This window comes from Diadema antillarum, unplaced genomic scaffold, assembly GCF_040938485.1.
Source record: "Diadema antillarum isolate AM-2024a unplaced genomic scaffold, OU_Dant_1.0 seq00000266_RagTag, whole genome shotgun sequence".
Taxonomy (NCBI): Eukaryota; Metazoa; Echinodermata; class Echinoidea; order Diadematoida; family Diadematidae; genus Diadema; species Diadema antillarum.
Genome location: NW_027271303.1, coordinates 2,105,470 through 2,126,657, shown reverse-complemented (window position 1 = coordinate 2,126,657; position 21,188 = coordinate 2,105,470). Strand labels below are relative to the sequence as shown.

Here is a 21,188-nt window from a genome sequence, read left to right as displayed (position 1 = left end):
ATTTTTAGAAAAAATTATAAATTCAAAATATAGACTTTTGATAAATATGATGGCAGAGCCTAATATTTTCGAGCGTGTTAAGCGTGTGGGGTGTCCGATATGTATTAATGACGTTTCTTCTTATTTCTAGTGATTTTTCCTTTTACGCGAGAAATATCCGACGTTGATGGATGGTTGTATCGAGTAAGTAGTTTTCCGGTATTACACATCTTCTACATGGTACTAAGCCTCCTAAACATTTATTTAATTGATATTCACACCAATTCTCATCTTGCTGTAAAGAAGCATATTAATGGGGCTAAGTCACGATGATGTACACCTCCCCGCCCCCGCTCGCGGCGGCCGGTCAGCGGCCTCGCTCGTGTCTCCATGCTGAGGGAGCACATGGGATCTGGGAGTGCGAGTGAGTGTCGATCTCTATTTCGCACCGTGTGGTTGGGCCGCTTCAGCGTCGCAGGACTTGGCAACTTGGACCCACTCATCAGATGAAACATCATGTCGATTAATAGTCTGATGATAATTATCCGATTGGGTTGGTTCAGGTTGCTATATAATCTCACCACATCCACTTTTCGGCATAAATAGTAAATTCACTCTAACTTAGATCTAAATTTATCTGTCTATCAGAGAAGAAATGACTCACTAATTTCCAGTAGACTAGGTGCCTAAAAAGAAAATGGATGCCGGTTTGAAGCACATTATCACAATCACTTGAGAACCAGATGTGTTACGTCATTGCACTGCATAAGGCATTGTCATATTTTGAATGTAAGTCTGCCCACCACTGAAATATTTCCCTCCTTCAATTCCATGCCATGCCGTATTCCCAAATTTTATGCAGAATATCATGTTGAATTTTTCTACTTAGGCAGCACAGGCGATGTGACAGTTACACTATTTCACCTGTTAGATTAGTGACAAAGACAAATTCTCTTATATGACCATGAGTGGTTTCAATGGTTTCAAAGACCTATGATTTCCTTTGTTCGGGTACCGGTACATTTTAAGTGTTTGATTATGGTGATAGATAACAGTGTTTCATTTCAAAGTGCAGCAATTTGTTTTAAAAAGAGAACACTGCCAGCTGCCTGCGGAATTATACCTTTAATTTCAAATTAAACTCCTGAATATCAGTGGGGTGTTTCCTGGTGATGCAACCCATCAAATTGCCTAGTCCTGATCTGAATGAGTGTACTCATGCAGGTTTCTACGGGAAATGTGCGTCATTAATAGCAGCACAACTGAATGAACTCGTCCTCAAGACGTTTTTCTTCAGTGTATGCTATGATTCTCTATGAACAGTGATAAACATTCACCATACCGGTACACCACTAAGTGGCATACATCATATACGGTACTGTTCATGTAGCAAAGCAAAGTTATATTTATTCCAGAAATACCTGTCTTTCACTTTCAGGCATCTGCTGATCACTGAGAAGTAAAATACACTGTAGATTCTGAAGCCTCAATTTGTGGGAAAGACATCAACCATGACATCAAGAAGAAGAGTTGGTATTGTTGGATTTGGAAAACTAGGTGAGGAATGATTTGTATAGTAGAGTATTTGATGCATGTTGGAGAGTAGTTGATTTGTTTAATAGTGTCTTTATGTATTCATCATATTCATGGAAGAATTTGTCTCTTCATATATCTACATGTGTAGGCCTATCCATTCATTTGTGTTATCTTTTAAGATTTTTTTATATTGTGCATGTTTCTTTCAGACAGAGTTCAATGAAAGAGAGAGAGAGAGAGAGAGAGAGAGAGAGAGAGAGAGAGATTGAGTGGGAATGATAGAAGAAAGGGCTACTCTAATTCCCTGCTTTAATTTCCATGCACTCTACCTTTTTTTTTTTTTTCCCTAACAGTTCTAATAATCCTCTCAAGGATTATATCACAGAGTGCTAAATATAAATGTCTGTCTACTATATGCAGTACCGGTATGGAAAGTTGCACAAATTCAAATGGAATGCTGCGAAATGAAGTCAATGTTGCAATGCTCTAAAATATGTGAAGGTGTATTTTCCACCCAAGGTGAAGATTTTACCCTACTGTGTGGTCAAGTAATTACAGCAAATAAACACAAAGTCAAGACAAATGTCGGGGAATATAATATTTTATCAATTTGGCCATGTTTAATCATTGTGTGCACTTTTCTTCCCAAATGTTTCTGAATGTTTTACTTATTGTTTGTTTGCATATTTATGTATTACATTTTCCAAATCCAGGGAAATATCTCTTCGATATCATGAAGGACAGAGAGGACTTTCAGATAGTTTTTGTGTGGAACCGCACGACATCCGCCTTGGAAGGACATGTTCCACCTGATCTTATTTTGACTGATCTTAGTCAATTTGCAGAAAGGTAGTGTACACTTATGACAAAACTCCTTCCCAGTGCTCCTGCAATTTTCTTTCCTCATACTTGCAGTTTTTGTTAGTATATATTAAAATGTAAGTTGATGTGTGAATATTTGCCCACTGTTATCTATTCATACCTCACTGTTGCTCAGTGTAATGCTTTGACTTAACCTGTGGAAGACTACACATATTTCTGTGTATACCCATGCAGGTGTCAATAGGAAATGCATGTTATTATCATCGCAAAATCAGCTCCTCCTCAATGGCTATATTGATCTAGAACATTATAGTTATTTGATCTTAGACTGGTGCCTTTAGAAGCTAAATTTTAGGAGCACTCCTTCCACTTCCTGTCCATTAGTATACTAAACAAACACAAAAACAAATCCAGAAGACCCCACTTCAATTGCCACAGTCTCTGCCATTTCCAACTGAATGAGAGTACCTCTTGAATACTCCACACTTGATAAAACTAGGATTTGAGTGAATATTGATGGGTAAATAATTGATTCAGATAATGACTCTCTTCTGGTATTTCTGAATGTTTTGAAATTGGACAAGTTTCAAGCATGAGTAAGTAAACCATTACTGATTCAGAAATAGAATCAGGGATGTTTATGCTGTATCTGTTTATACAGTGGAAACTCGATATAACGAGGTGGTTGGGACCGAGTCATTTCCCTCGTTATAGCCGATATCTCGTTATATCAGTAGGCATAAAAGAAGGCATAAAATAAAGACATTAATTTGCACATGTGGGACTACCCATCATATTTCAATCAATAATGATAACTTGATATTGTGTGTGAGGGAATTACTCACCTTTATGGGTAAGAAGATGTTTTTCGCCAAGGAAATCCAATATCAAGAATGTGTTTCTTATTAATTGTAGATGTTTGAATTTGTAAATTTATATAGCTTGCGATTGTATCAAGATCGTCTGTGGATTGGTATGTGGTTATCGTATGGGTGTGTGTTGTGTGGAAAGCTTGAATATGGTCTGCACAATGCTGTGTGTGTATGTGACGCATTCTGTATGTACATTATGACTGCGTGTGTGTGAAGACGGGGAATTCCCTAAGTAGAAGGCCAATCACAGCATCAGATTGCCTCACACCTGCTAAACGTCATGATGATGTCATGTATACATATGGCCGTCCCACCACATTTTCTGCAGCTGCATCAGTGTGCGTGCACACACACTTCACACGTACAACATGCAGTGCTAGCTGGAGTGCACTGAAGAAAATGATTATGTGTGTACAAGACAGTTTTTGGTGCATAAAGCTTTACAATCTCGGAAGATGATAGCACAGGCGAAGTAAAGCTTTACCGAAGGCATTTTGCTTTACCTCGCTATAGCAGGTTTGATTTACTATGTTTTTCTTTGTTTGGAAGTCACAAAATTTCTCTCGTTATAGCAGTTATTTCATTATAGCCGATCTCGCTATAAGAGTAGCATTTTACATAGACTTGTGTGGAAGGAAATTTGGGACCGAGAAAATTTCCTCGTTATAACCGATATCTTGTTATAGCAATGTTCGTTATACCGAGTTTCCCCTGTATACTTTCTTTCACAGAATGATCGTCTTCATACAATTGTTTTACTCTGTGTTACCTCACTGAAAGGAGAAGATATTTTGCATTTAAACAGGAATGCTGATCTGATTGTAGAGGTTGCTCACCCTTGTATATCTGAAATGTATGGAGCAGATTTCCTGGCAAAGGCTGATTATTTTGTAAGTATGTGTCCTCTGAAAATAGTACGTGTAGTATTGCACACTATCATAAAGCAATATTTCTTGTATCTTTCAGAGTGTCATCAGTGATGTACAGTTTTGATTTGTTTTTGGTTTTTTACCCTACTTAAAGGAAACCAAAACCCCGAGAGAAATGTGGATTGAGTGAAAGCAGCATTAACATTAATTAGTAGATCACATCAGTGAAAGTTTGAGGAAAATCGGACAATCGATGCAAGAGTTATGAATTTTAACAGTTTTGGTGTTGAAACCACTGTATGAGGAGACTGCTTGAGTTTATGACATCATTGTGTGGACAAAAATATCAAGAAAATATAAAGAAAATTCAACATGCTTTCACTTTTCTAGTGTAATGAAAGAGCATTTGACTAACTGCTTTTAGAAAGCAAGGGGAATGATTACCTTAACATACATGTATGTCAGTATCAAGTTGGTGGGATGTGTAATTTTCATGAAAAATGAATTTTTGTGGAATTCTCTTTATATTTTATTTTTATTAATATCCACACATGATGTCGTGAACTCTAGTAGTCTCCTTATTCAGTCATTACAATACCAAACCTTTAAAAATTGATAACTTTTGCATTGATTGTCTTATTTTCCTCAAACTTTCAATGACGTGTTCTACTAATGTTGCTGCTTTCACTCAATCCGCATTTTAATTACTCTTTGGGTTCTGGTTTTCTTTTAGAGATATTTCTCGGTTAAATCTATAGTAGATTTGAATATATGTGATAATTATTGAGACAGATTTATCAATCAAAAATAAGTAGTATATGAGAACAAAGCCAATTTCCAAAGCCATGATTTTTCTTTTTTCCTCGAGTTTTTGAGTTTTTTTTTTCTTTAATTATTACACATATATGTGTGAATGTGACAGCAAAACAATTAGATGCCATAACATATTGTACTTTCCATGCATACATGTTGTACTCCAGTCTGTTTTTTTTTTTATGCCTCCGCCACGAAGTGGTGCCGGAGGCATTATGTTTTCGGGTTGTCCGTCCGTCCGTCCGTCCTTCCGTCCGTCCGTCCGTCCGTCCGTCCTTCCGTCCGTCTTTCCGTCCGTCCGTAATGAATTTTGTGGACAAGGTAACTATCAAAAGCTGTTGAGGTATCCTGATGAAACTTGGCATGTATGTGTATTAGGGGGTGAAGTTGTGCCTATCAACTTTTGGGTGCACGTGATCAAGGTCAAAGGTCAAAAGGTCAAGGTCAAATACATAAAATTTCACTATTTCCACCATATCTATGCAATGCCTGAAGATATTTTCTTGAAACTTAGTGTATACATGTATTACCCAATTTAGATTCTCTGGTGAAAGTTTGGGTCATGAGGTCAAAGGTTAAAGGTCAAAAGGTCGAGTAAAAGTATTAAAACTTCTTTTTTTTCTCTGTAAATTGGAAAATTGTTCAAGGTATCTTCATGGAACATAGTATATATACATGTACTGACTGGCAGTGATTATCTAGAGAATGTAGGGTTCATGGGGTCAAAGGTGAGGGGTCAAAGGTCAAGTGCAACACTTCAAAATTTTACTATTTCCCTCATGTTCATGCAATGCCAGCAGGATTAGTATTTTTTTTTTTTTACACTTGGTGTATGCATGTGTAACCTAATAGAAATTCTCTGGAGAGTTTTTTTTTTCTTTTTCTTTTTTTATTGCCTCAAAGGTCAAAAGGTCAAAGATCAAGTGAAAGTGCTGAACTAACTTTTTCCTCCATATCTCGGAAGTGGCTCAATTTATCGTGAAACCTACTGCATATCTATGCATGTTCTACCTGAAAGTGATTATCTTATGAATTTTAGGGTCTAAGGCCAGATGAACATGGTAACAATTTACTATTCAGTACAGAAATTGCACTTTTTCTCCATACCGGTACCATGAAAATTACTCAATGCATAAATGTATGAATGGGTCAAAGTCAAGTTAAAGTCCTTAAATCCCCAAAGACATGCTCTCCTATTCATCCAATTAAACCAAGTTCAAGGAAGGTGAACATTCAACACATTTCTGACAAACTTGTCATTTCAATATTTTGCCAGTTTTGTGAAAATGTAATCACACATTGTCCACATGGACTATCTAGACCTATTAGGAGAATCATGCATTATGGCGGAGGCATACCAGTCGCCATAGCGACATTTCTAGTTTCACATGAGGCATAAAACTCTAATTGATACCATAAAATGTAATGTAAGGTTCCGTTCAGATGGTCTTTTGAATTATACAATAGTACATGCATGTATCTATAATTGCATTTGGGAATGAAGAGGGATGAATTCATCAGAAGCTGAAAACCTGGAAAATACATTTCAACCAAAGTCAGGAAACCAATGTTACTTCATTGCATTAGGCATAGGTGGGGACAGATCACATATCTGAGAAACACACCAGTCACAGTGAAAAGAGAAATCGTCGTATAACTCAAATATACGCAGGTTGGCTCACCAACAGCACTGGCCAATCAGAATGTTGAAACCACTCTGAGGAATGCCGCAACAAAGCATGGCATGTACATACCAAGTGGAGCCCTGTGGGGAGGACATGACATCCAGAAGATGGGTGACAGAGGAACACTTCAGGTACTTCCCTCCCCCTCCTTGCCCCTGCTTTCCTACTCCATTCATACTCCATATGTAAGCACATTTAAGAAGATTGGTATGATCGTTCCATTATGATATCAAATATGCTTTTCTATGTGCTTAGTCAATAAAAGTCACCTAAAGTTGATTTTATAAATTTTCCACAAAATCTTTCTCATTTATAATGTCAAACATAAAGATTGCAAAGTTTTATGTAGTCGTTTGTGAATATGAAAATTGTATACATGTAAGTGATTTATTTTCCTTAAGTGGATTTTTTTTTTTTTTATTCCTGTGTGATTTTTGTTGTTTTTTGTTGTTTTGTTCTTTATGTTTGACTTGTTTAGTTAAGTGATTAAAATTGCAGAATACTTTACTTTGCACACACCATTTGTGATGAAATGTGCTTACGGTTTGGGATTATTTATCCATTGCACTCTGACACATGATGTAAGACAGACACATTGCAAATGGCAAAGTTAGGGCCTACTCTTGTAAGTAGTTCTTTGTCATGGAGCAAAATAAATATCAAATATGTGTTAACTTGGAGAAAAAAATACAACAAAAACTTGGTCTATAAAAGTGAGAAAGACAGTATGAAATTAAGTTATGACAGGAGAACCTGGAAGCCCATGTGGTCTGTGTGTACAGTAACAAGTGCTTTTTTAAATCAGTAGTTAAAGTTTCTGAACTATGTTTCACTTTGTTTTATTGTTAAACATTCTTACTCGAGTTCCTCCCTATTAGATATAGCCAATGCAATTTGATTTGTAAATTTCTGTTTACAGGCATTAAAGATCACCATGACAAAGCATCCAGAGTGTTTCCGTCTTGAGAGTCCGCTGAAAGAGGCAAATGCGAATGTCACAGAAAAGACTGTTCTTTATGATGGTAGGCCATGTTTCTTTGTATTAATGTGATCACAGAAATAAGGCAAATTGAAGCTTAAAATGCATTCAGTACATGACATAATTTTCTCACCATTTCCTGTGGCTGTTTCTAATTTGTGTTTGTCCATTGACTATTGTTGATACAATGTCTCTTCTGTCTTTATTCTGTAAATGACTGTTTCTGTTGATGAAGATTCTGATTTGATTCCATAAGACACAAGCAACTGCTTGATGGGATGTGTCAATTTGAGAAACTTCAACAATTCACGAAACATGTGGCATTAGTCTTAAAATTGAACAATTCATAAAACATGTGCCATTAGTCATGCCAATAACATGAATCTCTTCTGAGCAACAGAATTCAGGCTCCCTATTTTTTTTTTTTTTTTTTTTTTGAGAGAGAGAGAGAGAGAGAGATAGAAGTTGCCAATGTGTTTCTGAGTTGTCTCTGTTTGTGTTCTATATGAAGTGCCTGCACAGACACAGGGTATCATGCAAGTGTTGCATCTTTCCATGTGCTACAGGTCCAGTGAGACAGCTGTGTCCCCTCGCTCCAAACAATGTGAACACCATGGCAGCAGCCTGTTTGATGGCACAAAATCTTGGCTTTGACAGAGTACAGGGCTCCATTGTAGCAGATCCTGGGTGAGCTAAACACATTAATTGTATTCCTTACTAGAATTCCTCAAGATTTTGACTATTTCTTTTAATGACTCAGGAAAATCCAAATATTGCATCACTTTACCATGGCTATGAATCTGGGCAATAGATAGTGTGCATGTAGTTGAAAGCATTTTCTTAACAGTTAACCCCAAAAATTGATTTATTTTTTATTATTTTTTTCTTTTTAGATTTCTCTTTGTTGTCATTGTTTTCACATATAATGGGAAACAATATGTGATTACTTCTTCATAAAAATTCTGGTATATTTCTTATGATGTGAAATCTTCAAGGCAATAACAGCATGGCCTAAACTAATCAAAATCAGAAAAAAAAAGACCAAAGAAAAAAGTGCCTATAGTGTTATTAAATTACTGCTGTTGTTATCATAAAAGAGTATCAACTCGTTTGTTGTTTTTATTTTTTTTTTCAACCAGAGAAGAAGTCTCATATGAACATTTCGACTAGTTGACGTAATGCAACAAGACACAACATTTGATGCTGTGTGCAGTCAACTATGCATGACCAGGGGTCTAGGGCAATTACCCCCTGGGCAATTATCCTGGAACCTTCCCCTGACGGCCTGACCCTAATCCTAATCCTGAACCTAATCCTAACCCTAACACAAACTCTCAACCCTAAACCTAACCATTACCCCGTATTTAGCCGGGGGGGGGGGGGGGGGGGGGGGGGGGGGGGGGGGGGTAATTGCCCTCTGTGGCTAATTTCCCAGGTACAATGACCAGAGTCCTTGAATAAGTCAGTATTTTGCTCTTAAATTGTGATCAATTTGTGTAGGAGGGCATATCCTGTCAGAGTTTGCTATTCAGCCCCATCAGAATGAACTTCTGAAGATGGGTACATATGTAGGCTCATGCCATATGGATTCTGGGTAAATTTTTTGTCTTTCAGTCCAACATTGAAGTAACATTTTGTCTTGTAGATTACAATCATCCCCACCTACATCCAATCCACATGGAGAATCCAGAGGAAAAAAGCCTTTGATTCACTTATGTCATAGAAGCAGCATGTGTTTATATTCATGTATGTAGAATTGTTCTTCAAGGTATCCAATTTTCAACTTGTGTAAGGCCGACTTAGGTAGACTGCACTTTTGTATGCATTAAAGCAAACCTCCATTGTTTTGGTTTTTATCTCCATTCAGTGCCAGGGATTATCACCTGATAGAGATAGAGGTGACAGGACCGGGTGATGCATCCCAGGGAAAGTGTTTCACCGTCTCCACCACGAGGAAGAGTCCGGCGGGGGAGAAAGCTGTGACGAGCACTGCCACCTTCGTATCCTTCTTCAGCAGTGTCTTAAGTAAGTGGGTGAAATTTAACAGTAGCCGATGTGCCTCATTTCTTACTGTATTTACCAAAGAACAGAAAGCGAATATACCTCAAACTGATACACACTCACATACACATTTGTAAAGATGCCTCTGCACATACATATATATCTCTGTACAATGGTGTGATATACCAGCTGGTTTGATAAGATGCATTGAATTTGCCATTTGTTTGTCACACATATCTCTTGACAAAGGCCAAGCTTGCCAAATGCTTGAGAAAATAAATGTTTAGATAGAGCAACATCCCAGTAGCACCAACCCATTTTTACCACCCATCCTGACACAATGCAACCACCTAACAGTTGGAGAGTAGACAACAATTCTTCCACATATTGTATAGTTACGTACATGTGGAGAAATGCTATCTTCCAAACCATGAAACCAAGCGTTTTCTCATGTTTTATGTGGTATCCTCTTTTCTGATTCATATGAATGCATGGTAACATATACAATGTAGATCTCTCCTGTATTTTGTGTATGGTTAGTCAGAGCATGCCCCATTAACCTGGGTACATGATGGAGAGGCGAAAAATTCTGTAGCATTCATAGAAAATGTATTTTCAAATCTTGCCCAAGTAGCAGAAATTCCCCATTAAGCAGAGACTACTGTATGAATATGCTTGCAAGTTCAAGTGTTTATTAAGTTGATTATCTTGCAATATGCCAGTAAACCAGTTAGAATGAGTAATATTGTGCAACCATATTCAAATTGGACATTTGGAGACATACTACAGATGTGTATTGACAATTGGCATGTATTTATATAGATAATCTAGCAGAATAAAAGCAACAGCTTATTCTATTTAACTCTCCTTGTCTCTCCAGGAGCACGCAATCAGGGGCCAGGAGTACATCTATGCTGAGACAAAGCCTTGTTTCATTGGTTTGGTGTGGCTGAATACGAAATAAACAGGATCCATCTTCCATCGTCATTTGATTAGATGTGAATCGTGCTGCAGTGTGCCAAGAAGAATATTGTCTCTATTTCAAGCTAATTCTGCCTCGTATTAGCTGGTGAAATTGTATGATATGGATTCACTTTTCATGTTTTGTGTGAAGTTGAATGTTGCTAGGGTCTACCTTCAAAACCATATGCATGTACATGTACATTTAGAACATTAAGTGTATGTTATTGCCCCAGAATGAAAAAAAAAGAATAATGGGGATAAAGACATGTAAGATATCTTAAAAGATTTTATTATTTTCTTTTTACCGCACAAAAACTTGCCTACATTCTAATTTCCAATTATGTTGATAACTGAGAGAAGATCAGTTACACTCTCTACTTGACATAATGTCATCTGATAGTTTTGTTAAAAGTTGCCGGATTATACACTGTATACAGCTTGAATGATGCACACCTGCCATCAGTAATCTATGCTTTTTTGTTTGAAATGATTTTGAAATTGGTCACATTATACAGTAATCAGTGATTTACAGTGATAACTGACGAAGAAATATTTTGTATGAAATGACAAAGAATGGAATATTGCATAACCTGGGGCCAGTATTGCACTTCAAAGATAATTACAGTGTGTAGATCATGGTGGATATACTGTTACTGCCAATTTGTGCATCTGTTATTAAATGTATGTGTAGAGGCACATGACTGTCAGCTAGACAATACACACACAGAGCGTAGAGCTCAGCTCGGTCATAACAAAACTACTTCTGTAGGAGAAATACCTATTTCCCCGGTGTCTCCATTATTAAAGGGAAATATCAAACGTGAAAAAATAGCTTCATCACGAAGGAAATATCCCTTCAGTGCTCCAGTAAAAGATTTTAACTTACGACAATGCTCTTCTTCAGAGTTGTCATTGCAAGATCTATCATCGACCTACAATTAATGAATTGAAAACTTTGATGCAGATATGATCTTACTTTACAAAACTAGGTATTATGCAAACGCAAGCCTCAGTGAAACAAATCAGGTGAGCTATAATGATTCCGATAAAGACTATTATATCTAATAACCCATTAATGGTATAATTGTAACAGTGATGGCACATGAAGGATTACAGTGCACTCCAGTTATAACTAAATTCTGGCTACAACGAAATAAAACCTAAGAAAGCAACATTACCAGCTCTTTTTTTTTTATTGTTTATTTGTTCAGTTTTAACGAAAATTTCGATATAATGAAAGAAAACTGCCAGTCCCAAGGACTTCATTGTAACAGGAGTCTACTGTACCTTCCAGAGATAGAGAGAAAGGATAAAGAGACAAGGAGATGGGAAGGTGGAAGTCAGTGACAAAACGAGAACATACCAAATGTATCTTTTACCCGCCCTGGTGTGATGATAAGGAGTGTTTAAACGCTGGATATTGTCAGAAGAGAAAAACAGCACGTTTAGTCATGATAAATGCGGGATGAAAGCGTGGAGCTCAAAACTACATCCATTTGGATGATGACATTTTTCTTCGAATTTAAAATAACTTGGTAACTTTACTCTGATTTTAGAGATGAGTGACCAGTGGTGGATCCAGATGGGGGCGAACCAGGTGGCATGTGCCCCCCTTTTATATTTTGGGAAACAAAAAAAAAAACCAAGAAAAAGAAAAAACTGGAAGGGGAAGTGTGCACCCACTTTAAATTTTTTTAAGACAGAAATTTGTGCTGAAGCCTATTTTTTATGCCTCTGCCAGGAAGTGGTGCCGAAGGCATTATGTTTTCGGGTTGTCCGTCCGTACGTACGTACGTCCGCATTCGTTTACGCGATAACTTGAGTAATATTGACTGGAATTTTACCAAACTTGGTCCAAGCATAAAGTATGACAGGGCAATTACTTGATAAGATTTTGGGTGAAATCGACCAAAGGTCAAAGGTCAAGGTCAAATCATGAAATTGTATCTGTTTACGCGATAACTTGAGACTGGATCACGCAAATTTCATCAAACTTTGTCCGAGGATACTGTATGGTGGGACAATTACTTGATTGATTTTTGAGTGAACTCGGACTGAGGTCAAAGGTCAAAGATGAAGGTCAAATCCTGAAATTTATCTGTTTATGTGATAACTCAAAACTGGATGGAGCAGCTTTCCCCAAACTTGGTCCAAGGATGATGTATGATGGGGCAATTAGTTGAGTAGATTTTAGTGACATTGGTAAGAGGTCAAAGGTCAAAAGGTCAAAGGCTAAAAATGTTGCTATTTCCCCCATATCCATGCCATGCCCAAAGGTATTTTCTTGAAACGTAGGGTAGACATGAACTACTGCATAAAGACTCTCCACAGAGAGTTTCATGTCATAAGGTCAAAGGTCAAAAGGTCAAAGGTTAGGTGAAAATGTTACAATCTCACTTTTCTCGCAAATGGTTCAATGTATCTTCATGGAACTTGGTACATATGCATGTACTGACTGGCAGGGATTATCTAGGGAATATAGGGGTTATGGGTCTATAGTCAGGGGGTCAAAGGTCAAGGTCAACTTCTCAATATTTTACTATTTCCCTCATATACTAGTACATATATATATGCAATGCTTGCATTATCATTTTTAAAATTCAATATAGAATATGTACATGTATTACCTAATGGAGATATTCTTGGAAATTTCCTGCCAGAAGGTCAAAGGTCAAAGGTTAAGGGTCAAAGAAAGGTTTTAATGCAAAAAAAAATCTATTTGGCACTGTTATTACACTCTTTCTTCATACCTTTAACCCTAACTGCACTGGGGGGGGGGGCCTCCCAGGCCCCCCTCTATACTTTTGGCGATTGCATCGCGACCGCTGGGAATTTTGGTTTCTCGCTTCATGACTTTTTCCCCTGAAGTCTTGCGCACATTTTGATACCACATTTGTCCATATCGGACCTACCTAGGGGGTGTTATGGGCCAATTAGTATGCGCATGTCATTAAAACGGCTAATCGCTGCCTATATTTGTGTACAGTTACATACTGTCAATAGACCATGGCTTGCATTACTTTATAAATTTTGCTCAGGAATTGGTTTTCCACTTGGTTCATGCTTCTATATTGTTCTGAAATAAATTGGGCCATGTTTAGAAACAATGATATACACAAGGAATATAAAACAATAGAAAACATAAGAAATAAAAACAATACAAAACATAACAAAAAATTGTTTTTTTCTCGTTTTTTTTTCTCTCTCTGATTTATTTCACATTTGGGAAACATTATTCTTCATTATTACAGTTTTCATGTAATTTTGTACTCGTTTTGGCTGAAATTATGAAAATATCCCCCAAATGCATAAAATATGCATTGTGAATAATTAATTAGGTAATTATGCAAAAATTTGCATAATTGAATAAAATAAATTACACCATCAGATTCAGCACGCGAAGATCTATCAGCATGCAAATTTTCAAGTTCATCGGACATTGCGTTTCCGAGATCAATGGGGGGGGGGGGGGGGGCCTCCCAGGCCCCCCAGTATTTCCATGGAGCCAAATAGCCCAGTACAGTAAGGGTCAAAATTACTCAATGCATAAACTTATAGAAGGGTCAGTCAGAAGTTAAGTAAAAATCCTCAATTCCCCAAATACATGTACCTGAACTCTTTCATAGACAATTATAGCAAACCTAGTTCAAGGAAAGTGAACATTCAAGATATTTCTGACAAACCTGTCATTTCATTATTTTGCCAGTTATGTGAAACTGTCATCATGCATTGTGAAGGCATTGTACTATACACCTATTGGGAGAATCATGCATTATGGCGGAGGCATCAGTCGCCAATTTCTAGTTTTTTTCAAAACTTGTCAGCCGATGAAACCCAGAAGTTGGAAAAAAGTTGAATGGGAGCCTTTTTTTTTTTATTTTGCTTGTTTGCTGATTAAATTTGGAAGTGACAACAGAAATATTTTTTGCGACTCCCCTTGAAGGAATTCCTGGATCCGCGACTGGGTGAGTTATACTTGTGAGGGTAAGGTCTCCTATTCAGATCAATGTACTGTCTTTATCCAAAAACTTACTTCCGTAAATTCTTTTGAGGCCTTTACACTTCCCCTGTCATCCCCAACATTCATCGTTCTATACATTTAGTGTACATTATCAGTAGTGGTCTATTTACAAACATTTGGGTCAATTTTGTAATGAGCAGTAAATCGCACATTCTATAAACTCAAGCGAATAATGGCCTGGACCATCTAATCACAACGAAAGAGTGTTTGGTGCAGTTTTATGTACTGCACTCCATCATCAGCATTCTCCACAATACTGAATTTGATGATGATCAAGATCACCATTGCGTGCTCTCCCTGTTGATTCTTGAAATCAATATCAATCTCAAGATTTTCTGCAAATGCCTCAAGCTATAAACAATAGTGCATGTTATCTATTTTTAAAGAATGGCCATGATTATACAAATTGTATATTTTCTGGGAGTCTTGCAGATCTGCAAGTGTTACACTTATAATCTGCCTTAAATTTTCATGAAAACCTGGCTCCATGCTGCGCAGTTGTTTATACTTATCTCAGTTGGTAATCACCTTTTCTACTTTTCGTCATTTCAGTATTTGAATAACCAATGGTGTGATCCTGTAATGCCGTCCATTCATGGTTGTACATAAATACACGATGATTTCTCTTGGTCACCAGTCTGTTACTGGTACGTTCAATCCATTGTCTGAGTATGTTGAGATGACAGTCTCGTCAAGGATAGGTAAACTGTATGTAGGAACACTATAGGCCTGGGTCCTGGGATCCTGGGTTGGTGGTGGCTTCGGAAACCTGGCTGCTGGGTGTGCAAATAGGTTCAGAAGAGATTGGTATGGAATACAGTGCTGATTTGGGAAAGAGAGAAAGGAATTGTAATGGTGGAGTTGATTTGTTCATTGCTCAAGTATGCCAACGGGGTTTTGAGGAACTTGGCTGGTACTGCACTGATCCCCTGTTCTTGGGCAGCTAGTGTAGCCAAAGCTATCATAGCTCAGAACTTTTTGTGGCCTATGATGTTGAGTCAGGCGGGCAGAAATGGGCCAATTCCCAGATGTACTTAAGGTAGCAAAAATGACACCTTTATTAATGAAAGGATTGAAACATTGTCCCTTTTCCTTCTTGCTATAAAATGGACAATAGTTTGCCTGCTTTTTTTCCTTGGCTCTTCTTTCCAAGGAGGTAACAAGAAGATGATTATGTCCTTGGGGTGTATCTCCACACCAGCCTTCCTGGCCACTTTAGTAACGCTTTCAGCTAGCTGTCCCTCTGTCTCCTCAACCTCAGCGATCCCAGTCAGCCAAAGGTTGTCCCTCCTTACCTCCTGTTGAATCTTGTCCAGACCAAGGTACATGACCTTGGTCTGTAAGAGATGGCACTTCCGAGGTTTCAGAGTGGATTGGATGAGAAGACTATAATGTCGTTAAGGTATATCAACACGGACTCAAAGTTGTGATCTCCGAGGCAGGATGTCATAACGTGTTGGAATGTGGCGGGTGCATTTTGTAGGCCGAATGGCATTCGCACACATTCATACAGGCCATCGGGGTGGTGAAGGTCATCTTGGGTTGGTCTTTCTCCACGACCTTCACCTGCCAGTACCTGTTGGACAAGTCCAATGTGGAGAAGTATTTCACGTTCCCAAGAGCATCCAGGGCCTCCTCAATCCTTGGCATGGGGAATGCGTCCTGCCATGTCTTGCTGTTATGCTTCTGGTAGTCGATGCAGAGACAGATCGACCCATCTTTCTTCTGAACCACAACTATGGGAGAGGCGTAGGGGATACTACTTTTTCTTATGACGCCAGCCTTTTCCATCTCCTGGATGTGTTTCCTCACTACTTGGAACTGGGACGGGGGAATCCTTCGGTTAGGGAGGTGGAAAGGGTCGTTGCCAACCAAGGGGATTTCATGCACTACCCCAGAAGCACACCCATAGTCTAATTTGTCACACGAAAAGACGTCCTCGAATTCTCTAAGGATAGCATCTAACCGTCTGCTGGTGACGTCGTGGAAGTTAGGAGCCGGTTTGTTCGGACAATTCGACTTCCAGTGTCCAGGTTGGCTGCAATTTCAACAACCCGCTGGCCGGGTTTGGGTTGTTGATCCAGGTCGCGAAACCTCTAAGGCTTTGATTTGCGACTCTAAGCTTGCCAGCTTTTGGTCCAATTCTCCCTGTGGGTGGGAGATACCCGCTACTAATCTGAGGACGTGCTCCAATGTCCGGCTGATCTGAAGCAAGTGCGCCTGGGTCTCATTCTGATCGCCACCCTGTTTTGCCTGTTGAGCCAACACCCCACCACCATGTCTCCTGGCTTTGCCATGCCGCTCGTGAGATATCAGATGCACCTCCTCCCTTACAGCTTGGAACAACATCCTATGGGGTTGCATCGGAGCCAGTCTATGATGGAACTCGTCATCCTTCAGTCCCCTCATACACTGTGTTGTCAGGACACAATCCCTCTGATCTGGTCTAATTGCGTTGGGATGGTGTTGTTCAATCCCACTCAGTAATGCCACGAGCGCAATTGTGAAAGAGGTGGCCGATTCCCATTCCATTGCGGCCTCTCGTAAAAGGCTGCAAATGGATCCGTCTCTGTCACATCCCCGTACTCTTGTTTCAACTGGAACGCCCCTGCTGGTGTTTGTTCATCGATAGGTAGGTTTAGCACGAGGCGACGTGCTTCCCCACTCAAGTTTCATACAATGGTCGGGAACTTGAGTGTGGCCGGGGTCTTTGTTGCCATCAAGAAGTAGCTTATATCACGAAGCCAATCATCAACTCTTACCTTCGAGTCCCGCCCACTGAAGGCTGGGACACCCCTGACCTGCATGAATGGCGTCGGACTGGGTGTGGGTTGATTGTGTAGGGAGAAGTCCATTGCTTCATTTTGGTCAAAATGCAAGCTGGCTCCCTTGTGTGTGGCCATTTTGTCTCTATATGCTAGTAGTGAAACAATTGATTTCAAAATGAAAGAACCAAGGTGATGTTATGTGGACACAGGTTGATTAAACCAAACCCATACAAAAATGAAGCGGCAAATAGAATGGTTATGTACGTTATAGGCTGTAATATAAGCACACCTACCTACTCAAAGTTAGGAGATATGTGTAAAAATAACATAAAATGACAACTAATTACAGGAGTGCAAAGCTAGCAGCTCAGCATGTCGGATGTCCTGTCCACTGCTGACTCCATTGGCCTCCTCTGCAGATCGTCAATGGTGGGACACGGTCATGTGTCCTCCCTTTCCCTCAGTAAAAGCTGCCTTCCGCTATTTTAAGACTCATCGCAGCCCATCTGATCCTGCCGACTACGCCAGAAATGTAACACTCCCTTGGAGTAGGGTGGGGCTAATAAAGAGTGTGTGAAGGGAGTCGAGTCTATAAAATAGGAGGCGTGGAGCGAAGAAAGGTTAAGAGGATAGCGACATTGGACGAACTGCGATAAGTCGCGGAGTGGTGTTTCCGATTTCTGGTGGGGGGGGGGGTGTTATTTTCATATTTTAAGAATTGGTTAACATTATGATTAGCATTAAATAAAGGCTGGCAAAAAGGTCAGGACCTCGCTTGACCACATGACCAGTCTGTAAAGGAAGGTTCCAGAATCCCGTGAACCCGTGACCCACAGCGTGGGAAAGGGAAAAGAGAAAATTAAAGAAAATAATATTCTTGTCACCATCCGTCTGGTTACATACATATCCTTGGTTTTGGGATGGACCTTTTGACCCGCCACCTTCCCAATGTGAGGCTGTATCCGTGTCGGGTTTTGGAGGACGAACTGGGTTTCTTTCTCCCTTGGCATGAAAACCCGATCAACCAAGAGTTTCCATAGCTTGCATTGAGAGAAGTAGGCTAGTTTGGCCACTGGGCGGGTTGCTGTCAAAGCAGGCTTCTGTTCTTGGTGAAGATCCTCACCGGCTTTGGTAGATTTATTTCTGTCTTTATTTATTTATTTATTCATTGGGAATCTTTATACAGAGTGGCTGATCAGCGTAAAGTATAAATAACAATAGAAACAGCATAAGATGGACAAACAAGTTTCAAAATGTAATAAGGTAAACACACATCAAGCACTCAAGAGAATATGAAGTTATACAATCATGCATATTTAAAATAGTTAAATTGCCAGTCTTCCTCAGTGCTATGTTATTGGTTAAAATCGTAGATCTCTGTTAGATCTCTGTAATAGCCATCATCATTCTCTTCAGATTTGCTGCACTCTGCATCACCATATCATGGTACTATCCTTGTACCTCAAGAAACGTGCAATAATTGGGTGCGATCTCCCCAACACATTTATCCAATCCATTGTTATCAAACATGGATGCTAGATTAGGTAGAGTAAGAACTGCATACATCAGTCCTGTCGAGGACAACCTATTACGGTTTTTGCCACCGCAACCATCTGAAAATAAAGAATGCTTTGACACATCCGCTGGAAGATTTTGCATTGTTTTCAGAAGACACAGGCTAATCTCGACAACTCTTCTCTTACCTTCATACTTGTGCCATACATAGCATGTGGCTTCACAAGAAGCCTTATTATGGACAGTCAAATTATAAAGACAGCTTTCTCTTGTAAAACAGAGTGCTAGCTGTGCTGCCGGAGTAGGCAAGACTTACTGCTGGTCAAAGCTGTATGAACTATAAAAGGCATCTTTCTGTGCTTGATCTTTACTCTCAGTCTTTACTTTTTCGACACACGTCTTTATTTCAAAGGTGTTGCATGTGTTCCTTCCCACAGTCCTCATCTTGCTTTGAACTGGTTTTATTTTTGAAACTTTCACATTGCATGAGCCTTTGGAGTATGAAATCTAAGATTAAACTCAATATTAAAGACCGATCTGTAACCATGGAGAGACACATGACTTGGGTTATCTGCCAGGTCAAACATCTTGTTAACATGGAGAAGAGGGGACAGATGACATCTTTTTTTTTTGGAAGATTTTCGACATTAGTGGATTTCCATTCTTGGAAAACTTTCTATATATGTGAGCCCTTACACCATCCGACATTCAATCAGATGTTTTGTTGTAGGGTGTTTGACAAGAATTGAATGAACAGGGTTTCATTTGTAGTTATCTGATGCACAATAGTAGAAGTCATGAGATTCCTTGTGCAAGATGTCACTTCTAGCAGCTGTATGGAACACAGTAAGCTATATAGGAGCATCCATCTGCAGGGTGTCACTTGTTTTTTCCCCGAGGCACATTAGTTGAAGCCATTGGAGATTCCTTCTGCACAGTGTCACTAGTAGCTGTCTGAGACACATGAGTTGAAGTGGTTGGAGCAACATCTGCAGTTGCAGGAATACCTGAGGTGCCCGAAAGGGAGATGATTCAAGAAAGTATTTACTCTTTCAATGCATGCATGTTATAATAACTGTCAATCCTTCTTCCAGTGTATTTGTCTGATAGTAAAATATCCATCCCACTTAAATCATTTGCAATTACATTATTTTTACAAGAAGTAATACACATTGGATTGAAATCAAGTACCGTATTTTCATCAGAAAAAATACACATACTATCCAACCAAGCATACAAATGAAGAATATAACACAACAAGTGTCCAAAAACCATCTACAGTAAATTGGTTTTCATAGGAATTATTTTTGAGTGAAATCAGCAAGAGGTCAAAGGTGAAGGTCATCAACTCCTAAAGTTTATCCTTTAACATGATAACTCAAGAGTGGATGAAGCATTTGTCACCAAACTTGGTCCGTGCATGTTGTATGATGGGACAATTATTTGATTGGATTTTTGATGAAATCGGCAAGAGGTTTTAGGTCAAAGGTCAATGTCAAATCAGGAAATTTATCCATTTACGTAATTACTCAAGACTGGATTAAGCAGTTATCACCAAACGTAGTCCAATAACGATGTACGATTGGACAATTACTTTATATGATGGAACAATTCATTTGATTTTGGATGAAATCGGCCAGAGGTTTAAGGTTAAAGGTCAAGGTGAAATCATGAAATTTACCAATTTGCGTGATAACTCTAGACTGAAAGAAGCATTTATCACCAAACTTTGTCCAAGGATGACGTATGGTGAGATAAAAACTTTATTAGATTAAGGATGAATTCAGCTTGGGGTCAAAGGTCAAAGTCTAATCATGAAATTTACCCATTTGTGCAATAACTCAATAGCGGATTAAGCATTCACCAAACTTGCAGTCCAAGGATGACGTATAATGGGACGATTACTTCAGTAGATTTTGGTTGAAATAATCTGTTCATGCAATAACTCAAGACTGGATAAAGGAGATTTCACTAAACTTAGTGGAAGGATGAATTGGCTTGAGGAAAAGGTCATGGTGAAATCCTAAAATGTATCTGTAAAAATATCGTGAAAGGAAAAGGCTTAGTAGAGCCTAGAGTATGAACATGTATATATCACTTCTAATTGAGAAATTATCTCAAATTGTTAACCCATCCTGTTTACACGTGTTTGCAGTAGGACCAACTTCTTAATGGGATACATGCTTTTTTGTTAATGACATTTTCTGCTGAATAACACAATTATGTAGACACTTAATTTTCTTTTAGATGAGTTTGATGGCCACAAAGAGGATGTCATGGTCACTGTAGTAAGTCCCACTCTGCCAGACAGTCACATCTGTGTTGGCATGGATATGATCCAGTAGAGAACCAGTCACATGAGTTG

General features: G+C 38.9%; 1 protein-coding gene across 1 annotated transcript; it reads left to right on the top strand.

Moving 5' to 3' along the window:
- The first annotated feature begins 92 nt into the window (after positions 1-92).
- Positions 93-10,728, top strand: LOC139729845 (aspartate dehydrogenase domain-containing protein-like). The gene is made up of 9 exons (XM_071640768.1): positions 93-183; positions 1,418-1,536; positions 2,229-2,364; positions 4,015-4,099; positions 6,564-6,707; positions 7,496-7,598; positions 8,122-8,242; positions 9,423-9,580; positions 10,437-10,728. The coding sequence occupies exons 2-9, from the start codon at positions 1,491-1,493 to the stop codon at positions 10,472-10,474; spliced, it is 831 nt and encodes a 276-aa protein (XP_071496869.1). The 5' UTR covers positions 93-183; positions 1,418-1,490; the 3' UTR covers positions 10,475-10,728.
- The last annotated feature ends 10,460 nt before the right edge of the window (positions 10,729-21,188 follow it).

What these genes read in the sequence shown, in the direction of transcription:
- LOC139729845 (XM_071640768.1), top strand. Translation starts at nt 1,491, where the DNA reads ATGACATCAAGAAGAAGAGTTGGTATTGTTGGATTTGGAAAACTAG. An exon ending in TGTTGGATTTGGAAAACTAG is followed by an intron (nt 1,537 to 2,228) that starts GTGAGGAATGAT and finishes TTCCAAATCCAG; the next exon opens with GGAAATATCTCTTCGATATC. An exon ending in CTTCTTCAGCAGTGTCTTAA is followed by an intron (nt 9,581 to 10,436) that starts GTAAGTGGGTGA and finishes TTGTCTCTCCAG; the next exon opens with GAGCACGCAATCAGGGGCCA.